The following is a 20,652-nucleotide window of genomic DNA, read 5'->3' as shown; positions in this document are numbered from 1 at the left end:
GATGTTTACAATCTGTCTATAATCTCATCATGCTGATGGTTCAAACTGTTATTCTATCATAATGAGCTTCACCCCCTCTACTGTTGCTCTTCCGGTATTTTCCCAGCATGCTCTCTGTTGTGTTGCTCTTTGACCGGTCTCGGGTCTGTGTGTGGCTCTGCAGGACTGGAGGATCCACATGGATCAGATGCATCAACACCAAGACACATTCAAGTCCTCGCTCAAAGAGACAAAGGTGCGTTCACTGACCTGGTTCAATACTGAGAGCAGTGATGAGCATTAAACTGTGTGTGTGTGTGTGTGTGTGGCTCCCCCTGCTGCTGTTTATTGGTATTGGCAGAACTTCTTGTCAGCTCCAAGTATTACTGTTGTCATTGTACACGTGCTTCCTGCGTTGAGCCTGATTTTGCATCGTTCCTGTGAGAAATAATAATTTATTTAGCTGCTGAAAAAGTTGAAGAGAAGAAAAATGATCCCACGTTAGCTGAGTGTTTTCTTTTTCTCTTTTCCTCGACATCACAGAGACAAATATTTTACAAAACTGTGCTTTTCTGACAGCTTTAGTTACTCGACACTTCTGGAAAGACACTGACAACATCCTTTAATAATATCCAGCTGTGTGTCCTATCCTGTCTCTGCAGAGTTACCTGGACAAACTGCAGGAGGACATCGGTAAGACTCTTGAGAAGGTGAGCAGCAGAGAGAAATACATCAACAACCAGCTGGAGCGTCTGATCCAGGAGTACCGCAGCACTCAGGCCAAACTTAGCGAGGTAAACACCAAAACTGCCTAAAAACAAAAGGTATGAAAAACACAAACTTCCAGCTGATCCACTGAAGGTTTTAGGAATGGGCTTCAGGAAACACAGGACAGTTGTTCGGTCCTGATGCACATTTGGATTTCAAGTTTGGGAATATAAATAATTTTTTATTTAAGGACCAAACAGAAACCTGGTAACAAACACGTGTTCTCCAACAGGCAAAGGAGCACGACCAGCAGGCCAGTGGAGGAGTGACTGAGAGGACCAGAATCCTGGCAGAGGTCAGTGAACACATCGTATGTTTCATGTCACTCTGCAGTCGTGTCTGTGTGGAGAAGGATCCGGCATTAACTTTCATTTCTGGTGATCCAACCACAAACAGACAGCTCTGAATACGAGTGTAACTGACCAAGACGCTTTGTGATCCAAATCACCCACAGCACTTGGCGAGGTGGTCTGGGAATCATTTGATCACATGTAGTGTCATCAGTGGAGGATGTGATAGTTGTTATGGTGACAGGACACAATATCTCCAGTGAGTTGCAGGTATTCAGCTGAAAATGAGCTCTTGTGACGACTTACAACTTGTGACATTTTCAGTGTTTTTCTGTGTGTTTCAGATCAGTTAAGATGACTGACTCTATTTGTCTGTGTTTGATACTAACTGTCTGTGTTTGATAGTAGCTCTCTGTGTTTGATACTGACCGTCTGTGTTTGATACTAGCCGTCTGTGTTTGATACTGACCGTCTGTGTTTGATACTAGCTCTCTGTGTTTGATACTGACCGTCTGTGTTTGATACTAGCTGTCTGTGTTTGATACTGACCGTCTGTGTTTGATACTAGCTGTCTGTGTTTGATACTGACCGTCTGTGTTTGATACTAGCTCTCTGTGTTTGATACTGACTGTCTGTGTTTGATACTAGCTCTCTGTGTTTGATACTGACCGTCTGTGTTTGATACTGACCGTCTGTGTTTGATACTAGCTGTCTGTGTTTGATACTGACCGTCTGTGTTTGATACTAGCTGTCTGTGTTTGATACTGACCGTCTGTGTTTGATACTAGCTGTCTATGTTTGATACTGACCGTCTGTGTTTGATACTAGCTCCCTGTTTGATACTGACCGTCTGTGTTTGATACTAGCTCTCTGTGTTTGATGCCAACAGTCTGTGCTTGATACTAGCTGTTTGTGTTTGATACTAGCTCTCTGTGTTTGATACCAACCATCTGTCTGTGTTTGATACTAACTGTCTGTGTTTGATACTGACCGTCTGTGTTTGATACAGAAGTCTGTGTTTGATACTAGCTGTCTGTGTTTGATACTGACGTCTGTGTTTGATACCGACCATCTGTGTTTGATACCGACCATCTGTGTTTGATACCGACCGTCTGTGATTGATACCGACCATCTGTGTTTAATATTAATGTCTGTGTTTGATACTGACTGCCTGTGACTGATAGCGACCGTCTGTGTTTAATACCAATCGTCTGTGTTAGAAACTGACCGTATGTGTTTGATACTAGCTGTTTTTTTATATTAACTGTCTGTGTTTGATACTAACCACCTGTAGCTGATACTGACCGTCTGTTTGATACCGACAGTCTGTGTTTGATACTGACTGTCTGTGATTGATACCAACCATCTGTGTTTGATTTTAACTGTCTGTGTTTAATACCAGCCGTCTGTGTCAGAAACTGACCGTCTGAGTTTGATACCGACTGCCTGCGTTTAAAACCAAACTGATCATCAGTCTGTTATTGATACTAACACTCTGTGTGTAATTTATACTGACCGCCTGTCTGTAATTCCTCCTTCAGCTCCGGTGGTGAAGATCAAGCAGAGTTTGACGAAACTGAAGCAGGAGATCGTTCAGATGGACGTGAGGATCGGGGTCGTCGAGCACACGCTGCTGCAGGCCAAACTCAAAGAGAAGTCCAACATCACACGCGACATGCACGCCACCAACCTTCCCGAGCCGGCCACCAGGCCCTTCGCTTAGGGTGACCTCCACAAACAACAAACACCAGCAGCTGTCTCGTGTGTTTCTCATGACGTTGGATCTTTAACACTTCCAGAGATTTCAGCTGGAACAATTCATCACTTTGACTCTTTGTCCTGAACGTCACTTATTTATTTCTTAGCTACATTTTTTTTATTAAGAGTATTTTGTCCTTCTTTGTGAATATCAACATACAATACATTTTTATTCCAACAATAATTTCTGTCCTTTGTTGAAGTTGAATTTGTTCTGTAAACATTTTCTCTGAGCAGAAAGGCCACTAGATGTCAGCAGCAGAGAAACTCCTGAACTTCGTCATGTTTAAATGACAGAATGAATACAGGTCAAATGTTAATCATTAAACACGAGAACATTATATTGCAGTACTTGAATGTTTTATGACAGGCTGGTTTGATAACTCCCTGCTTAAGGTCGACTGGTTTTATAAGCAGAAAAAATAAAACAGAATCTGAAGAAGAGTTGGAGAACTATGGAGCCGTCAGCAAAGCCTGTGAGGAGCCCAGAAATATTTTACAACTAAAGACTTTGATGTTCTCAAATGTGGAGCAGGTTTTAACTGAGGCTTCGTTGTAAACTAGCGAACAAAGTCCAGAGTCACAGAGCTGCTGCTCGTCCTGGAATGAAGCACAGCTGGATCAGCCCTCCCTCTTCTTCCTGCTCTCAAACACAGCAGCTCCACTCTGTCACTATATTTCCTTGTTCCCTCCCCTTCAGATCTGCACTTTGAAAATGGGTGTAACCATGAAGAGAGAGAGCTGACGAGCCCCGTTCACTGCAGAATCACGTGTTGTTCAGATCAGAGCTCAGACCAGTTTCAGTTATCAGGAAGTGAATCTCAGACAGTCGTTGACACTCAGAGGTGAAATGGCGCAGCAAAACAATCAGCTGGACCGAGCAAAGTTCTGCTGTTCCGTCTGTTTGGATCTACTGAAGGATCCGGTGACTATTCCCTGTGGACACAGCTACTGCATGAACTGTATTCAAAGCTACTGGGACAAAGAGGATGAGAAGAAAACCCACAGCTGCCCTCAGTGTAGGCAGAGCTTCACACCGAGGCCTGTCCTGGTGAAAAACACCATGTTAGCAGATTTAGTGGAGGAGCTGAAGAAGACTGGACTCCAAGCTGCTCCTGCTGATCTCTGCTATGCTGGACCTGAAGATGTGGCCTGTGATGTCTGCACTGGGAGGAAACTGAGAGCTGCCAAGTCCTGTCTGGTCTGTTTTGCATCTTACTGTGAGAAACACCTCCAACCTCACTTTGAGTCCTCTACATTCAAGAAACACAAGCTGGTGGAGCCGTCAGAGAAGCTCCAGGAGAACATCTGCTCTCGTCACAATGAGGTGATGAAGATTTTCTGCCGTACTGATCAGCAGTGTATCTGTTATCTTTGCTCCATGGACGAACATAAAGGCCACGACACAGTGTCAGCTGCAGCAGAGAGGACTGAGAGGCAGAGAGAGCTGGAGGGGAGTCGACACAACATCCAGCAGAGAATCCAGGACAGAGAGGAAGATGTGAAGCTGCTTCAACAGGAGGTGGAGGCCATCAATGGCTCTGCTGATAAAGCAGTGGAGCACAGTGAGAAGATCTTCACCCAGCTGATCCGTCTCATGGAGGAAAGACGCTCTGATGTGAAGCAGCAGGTCAGATCCCAGCAGGAAACTGAAGTGAGTCGAGTCAAAGAGCTTCAGGAGAAGCTGGAGCAGGAGATCACTGAGCTGAAGAGGAAAGACGCTGAGCTGAAGAAGCTCTCACACACAGAGGATCACAACCAGTTTCTACACAACTACCCCTCACTGTCAGCACTCAGTGAGTCTACACACTCATCCAGCATCAAGATCCGTCCTCTCAAGTACTTTGAGGATGTGACAGCAGCTGTGTCAGAGCTCAGAGACAAACTACAGGACGTCCTGAGAGAGACATGGACCAACATCTCACTGACAGTGACTCAAGTGGATGTTTTACTGTCAAACCCACAACCAGAGCCCAAGACCAGAGCTGGATTCTTAAGATATTCACGTGAAATCACACTGGATCCAAACACAGTAAACACATATCTGTTATTGTCTGATGGGAACAGAAAAGTAAGAAACATGAGTCAACAACAGCCAGAGAGATTCACTAGCTATCTTCAGGTCCTGAGTAGAGAGAGTCTGACTGGACGTTGTTACTGGGAGGTGGAGTGGAGAGGAGACGTTTATGTAGCAGTTGCATACAAGAATATAAACAGAGCAGGGGATGAATCTTTGTTTGGACGAAATTACAAATCTTGGTCATTAATTTGTGTCAATCACAGTTATAACTTTCATCACAACAAAGTCAAAACTCCCGTCTCAGGTCCTCGGTCCTCCAGAGTTGGAGTGTACCTGGATCACAGTGCAGGTATTCTGTCCTTCTACAGCGTCTCTGAAACCATGACTCTCCTCCACAGAGTCCAGACCACATTCACTCAGCCTCTCTATGCTGGAGTTTGGGTTTATTCAGACTCCACTGCTGAGTTCAGTAAACTGAAATAGACAGAAGTCATTTAAGGGTCAGTGAGTTAAATTCTGAGTTTTAACTCTTAAACTTATTCTGTCTTCATGTTTGTGGCTGATTGTTGTGTCGTGTCTTCACCTGTCAATCAAACATTGTGGGCGGTACTTTGACATCTTGTCATCTGTTGTTGTGTAAATGTCTGAGTGTCTTTAGGTGGCGCTCCTTCCTGTGTCTGTTTAACCATGGAGGCTCTCACTGCTCATGATGACTTTTGTTCAGCTGAACTGACATTTGTCTGCATGAAGATATAAACTTCTCTGTGCTCTAAATGTGTGTTGAAATTTTGTACTGATGTGTTTGCATGTTGTTGTTTCTCTTCCACTGCATGAGTCTAAAGAGAGAAAGCAGCAGAGCTTCATTTATCCTACAGATTTAGTTCTCATCACTCTGTACAGTTTTAAATTCATGACAAGAGTCATTGAACAGACTTTACTGATGGACGTGTGAACAAACTGAAGCTTTACATCATGAATAAACCAACATGAACAAAGTCTTTTCTTGTCGTCTTCATTCCAGGGTCTTACACAGAGCTGATGGAGAACATGTGACACTAATGTGAGAGTATAACTGAGGCAGTTTTCCTCCTGAAACACCACAAAGTTCACAGTTCATGTTCAGAGCTGAAGCTGTCAGAAAATCATCAAGTGAATAAATTATTCTTCACATTTGGTTACAAGTATTTCCACGTTGTTGGATCATAATTCTAGAAGTCAGAGAACTTAAAAACCCTCAAATGTCACATTCCTAAATACTATTTACAAGCTGAGAGCTGATGTGAATAATATCTGTGAAGGGGAAACTCTTCTCTCGCATCTTTCCCGTGTCACCTGAATGCAGCATCAGTGTTCCAGGCTGTGACTCCTGTGAACAAAGTGACACAGTGTGATGTTCCATATATTTAAATGTGTCTTTACTGATGTTGTTTGAAGCTGCCAAAGGCTCAGTGAAGTTTCCACATGTCTTCCTGCAGTGAACATCACAGCAGGTTAACAAGTGAACTGTGAAAACTGATGCAGGACACAAGAGGGCGCCGTCATCCTGCTGACCAGAGGTGTAGTGGCGGTTAAAACAGCTCCGCTCACTTTGTCTGCAGCTTTTAGTTAAAGGAGACATATTGTGCTCATTTTCAGGCTCATATCTTTATTTCAGGTGTCTTTAAAATTACAAGAAGACAACATTTTATTGGAATTGTAGGTGAATGGGTAAATTATTTATCATAGATGTATTATTGTTTAAAAAAAATGAAAATGTAATTAATGTATATGGTCCTAAAAATGATAGTCCTAATTTTACAATGATTATTTTCTCTTAATCTCTAACCTGTCAGGGCAATACTTTATATATTTTATATCATTTATACTTCATGTATAAGATGGAAAGCAATCAAAGCATACATTAGGGGCCAAATTATTCATTTTGTAGTTCAAAAGTCAAACAATCTAGACAAGAAATAAAACAGTTAGACAGATCTTCCAATGAGAAAAAGATATATATCAGAAAACATCTAATAATACAGATCATATCATAATATCATCATGATCATAATAAGCCAACTGCTACTAAGGGCCCGTTATAATGAAATGTCAGCGAGTAGAGCAGCTGCAAAAGAATTGAAATTGAAAAAAAATGTTTATGAACATGGAGATAAAGCAAGAAGACTACTTGCATGGCAGATAGAACAAAGACAAACTGAGTGAACTATTACCATCAGGGAACATAAACAATCCAGTGAAGATTAATGAAGCATGTAGAGATTATTATGAAAAGCTATGTAGTTCAGAGTGCTCTCCTAACTTGGAATTCCAGACGCAGTTCTTAGATAATCTTAATTCACCACAGATTTCAGAAGAAGATAAGATTCATCTAGAAGAAGTGTTAACATTGAAGGAAATATCATGAGCTATCGATGTGATGACCAGAGGGGAAACTGCAGATCCAGATAGCCTTCCCATAGACATCTGTTAAAAATACTTCTAGACATGATGTTGGAGGCTTTGAAGGCCTTCTCCGTGTGTCAGTGAGAGGAGTTTAATTACATCACTACGAAAACCAGGGAACACTAACACAAGATGCGAAAACATGCATCTAATTAGTCTTCTTAACTCAGACACAAAAATATTATGTAAACCTTTGGATTCTATTGAACATCTTTGTCCATATCCTTAATTGGTCCCATAAATATGTTGAAAATAATTATTGTACCCAAGCTGTTGTACCTGTTTCAAAATATCCCCTTGCTAGCTCCGAAACACTGAAAACACACCGGGCCAACCGTTGGCCATCTGAAGCGTTTGGGGAGACTTCGGACAAGTTTGGGAAGAAATCTGTTTGGCGTTTTGGAGTACTGGCACGAGACTAGCGCCATCCGCTGTTAAGGAGGCTTATTGCATCTCGCGCAAGGGTTAGTTGCCAACACGTCGAAACGGTGTGTTCAATGCGACGTCAGACAGGCAACAGAGTGGTCGGATAAAGGCAGTTTGAGTCTGGGCACTGTGTCGGGGCCTTAAGAGTTAATAAAGTATTTACTGATTTCATAAAGAACAGCAGGCTTTAAAGTATGGGCAGATAAAGGGATTAAAACTGTAATGAATCTTTATTCATCCAGTAAACGTATGTCCTTTGAGGAAGTGGTCCACACATTCATATCTGTAGAAAACAGATAAGTCTTTAGATATGCCTTCTTTATCAATATTAGACAAGGAAGCAGTGAAAGATTGCTTTAAAGTTGAGCACTTTTTGCCACTCCCACTGTTTCCATTCTGCTGCTACATCAGTCAAGGTATCAGCTTCCATCCCTCCTACATCCCCAGATTTGTCTCTAGTGCCACTTGCGTACCATTATCTAGCCACAGTGTTCTGTAAAGAATGAGCCCCGTCTCTGCCACCCCACCGCCCTAATGACTGTGCTGTTGATCTGCTCCCTGGTGCTCCTCTCCCATCTAGCTGCCTTTACAACCTGTCACGCCCCGAGAGAGAGTCAATGGGGGAGTACGTCAACAATTCCCTGGCTTTCGCCCCTGTATTGATTACTAAGGCAGGGATAAATAAATACCCACTACCTCTGATTGATCCATCCTACGAGCCTCTGAGTCACGCCTGGATTTTAACAAAACTGGACCTTCACAACGCCTACCATCATGTCCGCATTTGGGTGGGGACAAATGTAAGACGGCATTCAACACCCCCTTTAGTCACTTTGAATACCTGGTGATACCTTTCAGTCTCTCTCATTCCAGCTGTGTTTCAAGTACTTATCAATGACATTCTCTGCAACTTGCTCAACCATTTTGTGTTTGTCTATTTGGATGATATATTGATATTCTCCAGGACACTGGACAGGTCCTTCGAGCAGGTGAGGTTGGTGCTCCAGCGACTCCCGGAAAACAAGCTGTATAAACCTGAGAAGTGTGAGTTCCACTTGGCTGAGGTCAGTTTTTTAATAGCTCAGAGGAGGCTTCACCCGGACTTCGCCAAGATCCAGGCAGTGGAGGAGTGGCCCACACTTTCCACCCATAATTAGCTACAACAATTTCTGGGATTTGCCAACTTCTACCAACGATTCATCCGAGACTACAGCCGAGTCGCGGCTCCCCTCACCCAACTGCATCTCATGGCTTCACCTTCCACCTGGTCTCCCGGAGCTGATGCAGCCTTCAAGAAGCTGAAAGTGCTGTTTACTAATGCCCCTGTCCTTCAGCATCCCGACCTGGCTCGTCAGTTCGTGGTGGAGGTGGACACCTCAGACTCAGGCGGGGGTTGTTCTCTGCCAGCACAACGCTACTTCTCATAAGCTTCATCCCTGTGCCTTTTTCTCCCGACCTCCTCCCCACCTTAGAGAAACTACAATGTAGGAAATCGGGAGCTTCTGGCTGTGGTCTTGGCTCTCTAGGAGTGGCGACGCTGGCTGGAGCGGACCCTGGAGCCTTTCCTCATTTGGACGGACCACAAGAGCTTTGCTTACCTGCGCTCTACCAGAAGACTCAACTCCCGCCACACCCGCTGGTCTGTATTCCTGAGCCGCTTTGACTTCACCCTCTCATTCCGTCCCGATTCCAGAAATGGAAAGCCAAATGCCTTTCCTGCTGACCCCGACCCCATCGTGCCTTCTTCCTGGATCATTGGAGCCGTAACCTGGGAGATTGAGACCACTGTGCTGGAGGTTCAATGCAGTCAGCCTGACAATGGTACAGGTCCACCTAATCGCTTATTCATGCCGGAGGAGGTCCATTCCCAGGTGTTACAGTGGGGCCATTCTTCCAGGTTCACCTGTCACCCTGGAGCACAGCTGGTGTTGCAGTTTCTTTGGCAGCACTTCTGGTGGCCTAGCCAATCGAGGGACATGAGTGAGTTTGTGGCAGCCTGTGTTGTGTGTAAACTGAGCAAGTCATGTCATTGTCCTCCCGTGTCTCCTCAGACCCTTGCCGGTTCCCAGTTGGCCCTCGTCCCATATAGCTGTGGAATCTGTCACTGGTCCTCCGCTCTCAAATGGACACACTGTCTGTCTCACCATTGTGGATCGCTTCTCCAAGATGGTCTGTTTAATTCCCTTGGTCAAGCTCCCATCTGCCTCTGAAACTGCTCACCCTCCATGTTTTTGCGTCCAAGGTCTCCCTACTGACATTGTTTAAGATTGCGGTCCCCAGTTTACATCTCAGGTCTGGCAGGCTTTTTGTAAGGCGTTTGGCACCACCTGCAGTCTCACATCAGGTTATCCTCCGCAGTTAAATGGACAGACGGAAAGAGAACCAAACAGGACCTGGAGACCGCCCTTCACTGCGTCGCAGCTCATAATCCCACTTCCTGGTCCTCCTTCCTCCCTTGAGTTGAGTACTTCCATATTTCACTGACCAGCTCGGCCACAGGAATGTCCTTTTTCATTGTCGCTTACAGCTATCAACCGCGTCTTCTCTCCGCCCAGGAGGGCAAGGTCGCTGTCCCATCCATCCATGCTCGTATCACCAGATCTGGTATTCACGTAACCTACTGCCAGATGATTTTATCAGTCAAACATGGTGCATGGCTCCGGCTATAGCGCCTTCTAGTGTAACTACTTGTGTGTTCGTGCTTTCTTAAGGGAAATCTAATATTTCTTTGCTCTACCTCCAGTGTTCACCAGCATATCCTGCTACCAGTGGCTCCACTTAAAGGCATCAAGTATAGGTAACTTGTTGAAAGATGTTACGACCCTAGAGGTCATAAATGTTTGTCTGTCTTTTAATGTCCCTCTTTTTTTACCTGAGTGAGAGTATGTGTGCGTGTGATTGGTTGCAGGTGTGTTTGAATGGTTGTAGGTTGTCCCTGGGAGCTGATTGGTTCCTGCCTGGAAGATGAGGGTTTAAAGGCTGGCTTCTCTCCAGTTCCGGTGGGCTCTCCTCCATTGTCCCAGACTGCCAGCATGCATGATTGTGTACCAGCTATGTTTGTTAATAAAAATCATTTAAAAATGCTATTGCAGGGTTTCCGCGGGTCATTGAAAAGCATGAAAAGTCATTAAATGGATTTTGTGAAAATTCAGGCATGAAATGGCATGAAAAAACATGAACTTTGCTGTTCAGAGGCATTAAAAAAACTTGATTGAATAAAAACATTGTTTTTCACGATTTATTTTATCTAAATCTAATTTTGATCGGAAGTATAGCGTAATGGTTGACAGGCGGAACCTTTTAATCGGCTACCTTTTTGCACGGTGCACGAAGTTGAGACACCGGAGTAATGCTAGCTAGTGTGTGTGTGTGTGTGTGTGAATGCTGTGGCCGTGACGAAAGAACCGAGGAAATAAATGACGGAAAAATGGGGAAATGCAAGTTTCAGCAGAAGTGGTTGGAGGATGAACAATTTAGAAGCTGGTTAAAGCCTGTCGAAGGTAAACCCGGAGAGGCATTTTGCACCGTGTGCAAAAAAAACTTCAAACTTTGCACAATGGGCGTCAATGCGGTAAAATCTCACATGCAGTCAGGGAGTCACAAGTCGGCGTTGAAAGGCAGGCAGCAGTTAACCGTGTCGAATTTTTTGGCGGTGACCAGCAGCGCAACATCTGCTGTCACCCCTACACCTGCAGCTGCCGCTGCTACCACCACTCCTGCCAACGTAGGCCACAGCGGAGCCGTGACAACGACTGCCCCCAACAGAGCCGGGACAGCGGGGAAGACCACCGACCTGCGAGCAGCATTTGGCTCGAATGCGACTTTGGAAGCGGAGGTGCTCTGGTGTCTAAACACTGCAGTGAAGCATCACTCATATGCATCCAATGACGATGTCTCCGCGTTATTTCAGAAAATGTTTCCTGACTCTGACATAGCCAAATCTTTCACCTGTGGAAAGGACAAAACCAGCTACATTCTAAAATTTGGACTTGCCCCACATTTCATTGTGGGTGTGTGTGTGGTGGGGAGGACAGAGGTTATTCCCCCCTAGAAACCAAAGTCTGGCTACACCCTGTTTCAATACCAGCATTCAGTTCAGATGTCAGTGCTTACTTGAAGTTAGTCTATCTTTTGTGAGTGATTGACATGATAGTTCAACATTTTGGCGAATTTGCCTACTGCCATAAGCAGTATGGGTTCATTACTTTTAATTATCAGTGCATGTTGTTTTGAGATCCACCGGGCAGAGATGTGTGCTGCCCAGTGAAATATTTGTATTTTGTTGTGTTCTTATTTTGTGAAGCACTTTGTGTTGCATTTAATGACTGTAAACCGTCTTGTGATCCATCTGACAGTTAAATTTGGATTTTCAAATACAAAATTGGCATTGTCAAATGCTTACAATTTGTGTGTGAAAGTATCTGCATTTGGACATTGGCATTAAATTAGTTTAAAGTGGCATGAAAAAGGGCATGAAAAAGCATGAAATGAGATTTGCTGATACCTGCAGAAACCCTGTATTGTTGCTGGTCCCTGGAGGATGGGAAGGGGGGGTCTCACACTCACAATAGCTTCCCCTAGGCTCTGGTTGTAACAAAAGAAATGGCAATAAATACGTCTATGGAAAAAGTAACATATATTGTGAAAGGCAAATATAGGAGGTTTGAGGAAATCTGGAATCCTTTCTTATCCGTTCTTGAACATGGTGGAGATGACGTACCGATTGAGAAGTTGTTTCAAAACTAGTATGATGTGAAGAGAAGAAGATACTTTATTTTGTGACCTCGTTGAAACGTATTCAAGATTAGGAAAATATGATTGAATAAATAAGTTCATAGGTAATAATTGGTATTTAAGGTTAAAATGTTAAAATTCATTGAACAGAAGTTAAAATATTGCTCAATGAGAGCAATGAATATTGGGTAATATTCAAAGGCTTCATAAAATACAGCATTTAAAATGTTAATTGTTGGTTGTGTTATAATATATGTGAAAATGCTTTGGATATACCTGTTAGAATAGGAAAGAAATAATTGTACAAATGTTTTGTGAATTTGTTATTCTGGGACCTTTGGTGATTTTATGTTATTTCAGGACCTTTCTCATTCATGGACCAATCATCTTTGAGGTCAAACGACGAGGGGGCGGGGCGAACGGGAGGTGAGCAGGAAGTGACGAAGGAGAGCGAGAGAGACGAGCGGAGGAAGCCGAGTGATGCAGATCGTCTGCTGTGAAGTAAACAGACGAACTTTTTAATGTCTACGCCAGTTGAGTGAAAGTGTTCGACCAGGACTCTTATAAAGACTTTAATGGTGGTAGAGTTATATGTCTTAGTGGACTACTCAGCACAAGAAGACATTAAGGAGCTCAAGTTAGCTGCTGACCTAGCGGCTAGCAGTGCGTGCATGGACTTTGCTAACAAGCTAGCGGCGAGCAAACTGGATGAGTAGAGCCATTGTAGAGCTGTGACACCGACGACAGACACAAAGACCCAGAAGAAACCGGACAGCGTTGCAGAGTGGTGGACTTTGTCGAGATCGTCAGCTGCGTGAGTCTTCTCTTTATCTCTTCCTGGATCCTGAGCGCGGGAAGCTAACTCCATTGAGTGCCGGCACCGGTGGTGAAGCGGCCATTTTGTTTCAGGCTACAACGCACAGGAGCTACATTCAGGCCTGCAACTTTGAACTGGGTATTTTCATTTAGGCTATTTTATTTTATTTGGGCTCATATGTTTTAAATCTGTCTGTGAATGCACTTGATACTGTGAGTTGTAAAGCATTTGATAAGACCACTGAAAGAAACATTTAACCAGTGAGTTCAAATCTTTCTTAGAGTGAAGAGTGAAATGGCGCAGCAAAACCATCAGCTGGACCGAGAAAAGTTCTGCTGTTCCGTCTGTTTGGATCTACTGAAGGATCCGGTGACTATTCCCTGTGGACACAGCTACTGCATGAACTGTATTCAATCCCACTGGGACACAGAGGATGAGAAGAAAACCCACAGCTGCCCTCAGTGTAGGCAGAGCTTCACACCGAGGCCTGTCCTGGTGAAAAACACCATGTTAGCAGATTTAGTGGAGGAGCTGAAGAAGACTGGACTCCAAGCTGCTCCTGCTGATCTCTGCTATGCTGGACCTGAAGATGTGGCCTGTGATGTCTGCACTAGGAGGAAACGGAAAGCTGTCAAGTCATGTTTATCCTGTCCTGCATCTTACTGTGAGAAACACCTCCAGCATCATTATGAAGCAGCTCCTTTAAAGAAACACAAGCTGGTGGAGCCGTCAGAGAAGCTCCAGGAGAACATCTGCTCTCGTCATGATGAGATGATGAAGATTTTCTGTCGTACTGATCAGCAGTGTATCTGTATTTTGTGCGCCATGGACGAACATAAAGGCCACGACACAGTGTCAGCTGCAGCAGAGAGGACTGAGAGGCAGAGAGAGCTGGAGGGGAGTCGACACAACATCCAGCAGAGAATCCAGGACAGAGAGGAAGATGTGAAGCTGCTTCAACAGGAGGTGGAGGCCATCAATGGCTCTGCTGATAAAGCAGTGCAGCACAGTGAGAAGATCTTCACCCAGCTGATCCGTCTCATGGAGGAAAGACGCTCTGATGTGAAGCAGCAGGTCAGATCCCAGCAGGAAACTGAAGTGAGTCGAGTCAAAGAGCTTCAGGAGAAGCTGGAGCAGGAGATCACTGAGCTGAAGAGGAAAGACGCTGAGCTGAAGAAGCTCTCACACACAGAGGATCACAACCAGTTTCTACACAACTACCCCTCACTGTCAGCACTCAGTGAGTCTACACACTCATCCAGCATCAAGAGCCGTCCTCTCAAGTACTTTGAGGATGTGACAGCAGCTGTGTCAGAGGTCAGAGACAAACTACAGGACGTCCTGAGAGAGACATGGACCAACATCTCACTGACAGTGACTCAAGTGGATGTTTTACTGTCAGAACCACAACCAGAGCCCAAGACCAGAGCTGGATTCTTAAGATATTCACGTGAAATCACACTGGATCCAAACACAGCATACAGACAGCTGTTATTATCTGAGGGGAACAGAAAAGTAACATACAACAGTCAACCACAGTCTTTTTTTAGTCACCCAGACAGATTCACTGATTATTATCAGGTCCTGAGTAGAGAGAGTCTGACTGGACGTTGTTACTGGGAGGTGGAGTGGAGAGGAGGAGTTAATGTTGCAGTCGCGTACAAGAATATCAGCAGAGCAGAGATTGTGAGTGTGTTTGGACGAAATGACAAATCTTGGTCATTATGTTGTAACAATCACAGTTATAAATTTTATCATAACAACGTCCAAACTCCCGTCTCAGGTCCTCGGTCCTCCAGAGTTGGAGTGTACCTGGATCACAGTGCAGGTATTCTGTCCTTCTACAGCGTCTCTGAAACCATGACTCTCCTCCACAGAGTCCAGACCACATTCACTCAGCCTCTCTGTGCTGGACTTCATGTTAATTGTGGCTCCATTGCTGAGTTCAGTAAAGTCAAATAGACAGAAGTCATTTAAGTGTCAGTGAGTTAAATTCTGAGTTTTAACTCTTGAACTTATTCTGTCTTCATGTTTGTGGCTGATTGTTGTCGTGTCTTCACCTGTCAATCAAACATTGTGGGCGGTACTTTGACATCTTGTCATCTGTTGTTGTGTAAATGTAGTAGTTCTCTTTACTCTGTACATTTTTAAATTCATCTAGAATCACATTTACATTTATTTGTTTGGCAGAACAAAAGCTGTCGTTGTTCCGATCGTCACACAAATTCAACAATATGTGAGGAAAATCATTTATTATGTTCTTGTACGTAGCTGAGATTCAAACAAACTGATTGTGTGGATGAAGTGAAATCATTGAACAAGAGTCATTGAACAGACTTTACTGACGGGACGTGTGAACAAACTGAAGCTTTACATCATGAATAAACCAACATGAACAAAGTCTTTTCTTGTCGTCTTCATTCCAGGGTCTCACACAGAGCTGATGGAGAACATGTGACTCTAATATAAGCGTATAACTGAGGCAGTTTTCCTCCTGAAACACCACAAAGTTCACAGTTCATGTTCAGAGCTGAAGCACTCAGAAAATCATCAAGTGCATAAATTATTCTTCACATTTGGTTACAAGTATTTCCACATTGTTGATCATAATTCTAGAAGTCAGAGAACTTAAAAACCCTCAAATGTCACATTCCTAAATACTATTTACAAGCTGAGAGCTAATGTGAATAATATCTGTAAAGGTGAAACTCTTCTCTCCCATCTTTCCCGTGTGACCTGAATGCAGCATCAGTGTTCCAGGCTGTGACTCCTGTGAACAAAGTGACACAGTGTGATGTTCCATATATTTAAATGTGTCTTTACTGATGTTGTTTGAAGCTGCCAAAGGCTCAATGAAGTTTCCACATGTCTTCCTGCAGTGAACATCACAGCAGGTTAACAAGTGAACTGTGAAAACTGATGCAGGACACAAGAGGGCGCCGTCATCCTGCTGACCAGAGATGTAGTGGAGGTTAAAGCAGCTACCGCTCACTTTGTCTGCAGCTTTTAGTTAAAGGAGACATATTGTGCTCATTTCAGGCTCATATCTTTATTTCAGGTGTCTGTAAAATTACAAGAAGACAACATTTTATTGGAATTGTAGGTGAATGGGTAAATTATTTATCATAGATGTATTATTGTTTAAAAAAAAATGAAAATGTAATTAATGTATATGGTCCTAAAAATGATAGTCCTAATTTTACAATGATTATTTTCTCTTAATCTATAACCTGTCAGGGCAATACTTTATATATTTTATATCATTTATACTTCATGTATAAGATGGAAAGCAATCAAGCATACATTAGGGGCCAAATTATTCATTTTGTAGTTCAAAGTCAAACAATCTAGACAAGAAATAAAACAGTTAGACAGATCTTCCAATGAGAAAAAGATATATATCAGAAAACATCTAATAATACAGATCATATCATAATATCATCATGATCATAATAAGCCAACTGCTACTAAGGGCCCGTTATAATGAAATGTCAGCGAGTAGAGCAGCTGCAAAAGAATTGAAATTGAAAAAAAAAAATTTATGAACATGGAGATAAAGCAAGAAGACTACTTGCATGGCGTAGAACAAAGACAAACTGAGTGAACTATTACCATCAGGGAACATAAACAATCCAGTGAAGATTAATGAAGCATGTAGAGATTATTATGAAAGCTATGTAGTTCAGAGTGCTCTCCTAACTTGGAATTCCAGACGCAAGTTCTTAGATAATCTTAATTCACCACAGATTTCAGAAGAAGATAAGATTCATCTAGAAGAAGTGTTAACATTGAAGGAAATATCATGAGCTATCGATGTGATGACCAGAGGGGAAACTGCAGATCCAGATAGCCTTCCCATAGACATCTGTTAAAAATACTTCTAGACATGATGTTGGAGGCTTTGAAGGCCTTCTCCGTGTGTCAGTGAGAGGAGTTAATTACATCACTACGAAAACCAGGGAACACTAACACAAGATGCGAAAACATGCATCTAATTAGTCTTCTTAACTCAGACACAAAAATATTATGTAAACCTTTGGATTCTATTGAACATCTTTGTCCATATCCTTAATTGGTCCCATAAATATGTTGAAAATAATTATTGTACCCAAGCTGGTTGTACCTGTTTCAAAATATCCCCTTGCTAGCTCCGAAACACTGAAAACACACCGGGCCAACCGTTGGCCATCTGAAGCGTTTGGGGAGACTTCGGACAAGTTTGGGAAGAAATCTGTTTGGCGTTTTGGAGTACTGGCACGAGACTAGCGCCATCCGCTGTTAAGGAGGCTTATTGCATCTCGCGCAAGGGTTAGTTGCCAACACATCGAAACGGTGTGTTCAATGCGACGTCAGACAGGCAACAGAGTGGTCGGATAAAGGCAGTTTGAGTCTGGGCACTGTGTCGGGGCCTTAAGAGTTAATAAAGTATTTACTGATTTCATAAAGAACAGCAGGCTTTAAAGTATGGGCAGATAAAGGGATTAAAACTGTAATGAATCTTTATTCATCCGTAAACGTATGTCCTTTGAGGAAGTGGTCCACACATTCATATCTGTAGAAAACAGATAAGTCTTAGATATGCCTTCTTTATCAATATTAGAGAAGGAAGCAGTGAAAGATTGCTTTAAAGTTGAGCACTTTTTGCCACCTCCCACTGTTTCCATTCTGCTGCTACATCAGTCAAGGTATCAGCTTCCATCCTCCTACATCCCCAGATTTGTCTCTAGTGCCACTTGCGTACCATTATCTAGCCACAGTGTTCTGTAAAGAACAAGCCCCGTCTCTGCCACCCCACCGCCCTAATGACTGTGCTGTTGATCTGCTCCCTGGTGCTCCTCTCCCATCTAGCTGCCTTACAACCTGTCACGCCCCGAGAGAGAGTCAATGGGGGAGTACGTCAACAATTCCCTGGCTTTCGCCCCTGTATTGATTACTAAGGCAGGGATAAATAAATACCCACTACCTCTGATTGATCCATCCTACGAGCCTCTGAGTCACGCCTGGATTTTAACAAAACTGGACCTTCACAACGCCTACCATCATGTCCGCCATTTGGGTGGGGACAATGTAGACGGCATTCAACACCCCCTTTACCCCCTTTAGTCACTTTGAATACCTGGTGATACCTTTCAGTCTCTCTCATTCCAGCTGTGTTCAAGTACTTATCAATGACATTCTCTTGCAACTTGCTCAACCATTTGTGTTTGTCTATTTGGATGATATATTGATATTCTCCAGGACACTAGACAGGTCCTTCGAGCAGGTGAGGTTGGTGCTCCAGCGACTCCCGGAAACAAGCTGTATAAACCTGAGAAGTGTGAGTTCCACTTGGCTGAGGTCAGTTTTTTAATAGCTCAGAGGAGGCTTCACCCGGACTTCGCCAAGATCCAGGCAGCGGAGGAGTGGCCACACTTTCCACCCATAATTAGCTACAACAATTCTGGGATTTGCCAACTTCTACCAATGATTCATCCGAGACTACAGCCGAGTCGCGGCTCCCCTCACCCAACTGCATCTCATGGCTTCACCTTCCACCTGGTCTCCCGGAGCTGATGCAGGCCTTCAAGAAGCTGAAAGTGCTGTTTACTAATGCCCCTGTCCTTCAGCATCCCCGACCTGGCTCGTCAGTTCGTGGTGGAGGTGGACACCTCAGACTCAGGCGGGGGGTTGTTTCTCTGCCAGCACAACGCTACTTCTCATAAGCTTCATCCCTGTGCCTTTTTCTCCCGACCTCCTCCCCACCTTAGAGAAACTACAATGTAGGAAATCGGGAGCTTTTGGCTGTGGTCTTGGCTCTCCAGGAGTGGCGACGCTGGCTGGAGCGGACCCTGGAGCCTTTCCTCATTTGGACGGACCACAATAGCTTTGCTTACCTGCGCTCTACCAGAAGGACTCACTCCCGCCACACCCGCTGGTCTGTATTCTGAGCCGCTTTGACTTCACCCTCTCATTCCGTCCCGATTCCAGAAATGGAAAGCCAAATGCCTTTTCCTGCTGACCCCCGACCCCATCGTGCCTTCTCTCCTGGATCATTGGAGCCGTAACCTGGGAGATTGAGACCACTGTGCTGGAGGTTCAATGCAGTCAGCCTGACAATGGTACAGGTCCACCTAATCGCTTATTCATGCCGGAGGAGGTCCCATTCCCAGGTGTTACAGTGGGGCCATTTCTTCCAGGTTCACCTGTCACCCTGGAGCACAGCTGGTGTTGCAGTTTCTTTGGCAGCACTTCTGGTGGCCTAGCCAATCGAGGGGACATGAGTGAGTTTGTGGCAGCCTGTTGTGTGTAAACTGAGCAAGTCATGTCATTGTCCTCACCGTGTCTCCTCAGACCCTTGCCGGTTCCCAGTTGGCCCTCGTCCCATATAGCTGTGGAATCTGTCACTGGTCCTCCGCTCTCAATGGACACACTGTCTTTCTCACCATTGTGGATCGCTTCTCCAAGATGGTCTGTTTAATTCCCTTGGTCAAGCTCCCATCTGCCTCATGAAACTGCTCACCCTCCATGTTTGCGTCCAAGGTCTCCCTACTGACATTGTTTAAGATTGCGGTTCCCCAGTTTACATCTCAGGTCTGGCAGGCTTTTTGTAAGGCGTTTGGCACACCTGCAGTCTCACATCAGGTTAGCTCCTCCGCAGTTAAATGGACAGACGGAAAGAGAACCAAACAGGACTGGAGACCGCCCTTCACTGCGTCGCAGCTCATAATCCCACTTCCTGGTCCTCCTTCCTCCCTTGAGTTGAGTACTTCCATATTTCACTGACCAGCTCGGCCACAGGAATGTCCTTTTTCATTGTCGCTTACAGCTATCAACCGCGTCTTCTCTCCGCCCAGGAGGGCAAGGTCGCTGTCCCATCCATCCATGCTCGTATCACCAGATCTGGTATTCACGTAACCTACTGCCAGATGATTTTGTCAGTCAAACATGGTGCATGGCTCCGGCTATAGCGCTTCTAGTGTAACTACTTGTGTGTTCGTGCTTTCTTAAGGGAAATCTAATATTTCTTTGCTCTACCTCCAGTGTTCACCAGCATATCCTGCTACCAGTGGCTCCACTTAAAGGCATCAGTATAGGTAACTTGTTGAAAGATGTTACGACCCTAGAGGTCATAAATGTTTGTCTGTCTTTTAATGTCCCTCTTTTTTACCTGAGTGAGAGTATGTGTGCGTGTGATTGGTTGCAGGTGTGTTTGAATGGTTTGTAGTGGTGTCCCTGGGAGCTGATTGGTTCCTGCCTGGAAGATGAGGGTTTTAAAGGCTGGCTTCTCTCCAGTTCCGGTGGGCTCTCCCTCCATTGTCCCAGACTGCCAGCATGCATGATTGTTGTACCAGCTATGTTTGTTAATAAAAATCATTTAAAAATGCTATTGCAGGGTTTCCGCGGTCATTGAAAAGCATGAAAAGTCATTAAATGGATTT

At 44.2% G+C, this 20,652-nt stretch overlaps 3 protein-coding genes across 4 annotated transcripts; all 3 read left to right on the top strand.

Moving 5' to 3' along the window:
• The first annotated feature begins 61 nt into the window (after positions 1-61).
• LOC115572410 (intraflagellar transport protein 57 homolog) lies at positions 62-2,760 on the top strand. The gene is made up of 5 exons (XM_030402436.1): positions 62-94; positions 164-235; positions 642-773; positions 980-1,057; positions 2,512-2,760. The coding sequence occupies exons 1-5, from the start codon at positions 62-64 to the stop codon at positions 2,758-2,760; spliced, it is 564 nt and encodes a 187-aa protein (XP_030258296.1).
• Positions 2,761-3,355: 595 nt separating this feature from the next.
• On the top strand, positions 3,356-5,589 carry LOC115573041 (tripartite motif-containing protein 16-like). The gene has a single exon (XM_030403648.1). It carries the CDS (start codon positions 3,646-3,648, stop codon positions 5,296-5,298), a length of 1,653 nt encoding a protein of 550 aa, XP_030259508.1. The 5' UTR covers positions 3,356-3,645; the 3' UTR covers positions 5,299-5,589.
• A 7,237-nt stretch (positions 5,590-12,826) lies between these two features.
• On the top strand, positions 12,827-15,635 carry LOC115573038 (tripartite motif-containing protein 16-like). Of its 2 annotated transcripts, none has more exons than XM_030403644.1 (2): positions 12,827-13,231; positions 13,516-15,635. In XM_030403644.1, the coding sequence occupies exon 2, from the start codon at positions 13,529-13,531 to the stop codon at positions 15,194-15,196; it is 1,668 nt and encodes a 555-aa protein (XP_030259504.1). In that variant the 5' UTR covers positions 12,827-13,231; positions 13,516-13,528; the 3' UTR covers positions 15,197-15,635. The 2 variants fall into 2 exon arrangements, with proteins under 2 accessions (XP_030259504.1, XP_030259503.1); XM_030403643.1 differs by having other exon boundaries at positions 12,828-13,372.
• The last annotated feature ends 5,017 nt before the right edge of the window (positions 15,636-20,652 follow it).

The sequence above is a fragment of the Sparus aurata genome, chromosome 21 (genome assembly GCF_900880675.1).
Source record: "Sparus aurata chromosome 21, fSpaAur1.1, whole genome shotgun sequence".
NCBI classification, from domain to species: Eukaryota; Metazoa; Chordata; class Actinopteri; order Spariformes; family Sparidae; genus Sparus; species Sparus aurata.
This window is presented reverse-complemented; position numbering and strand designations above follow the sequence as displayed.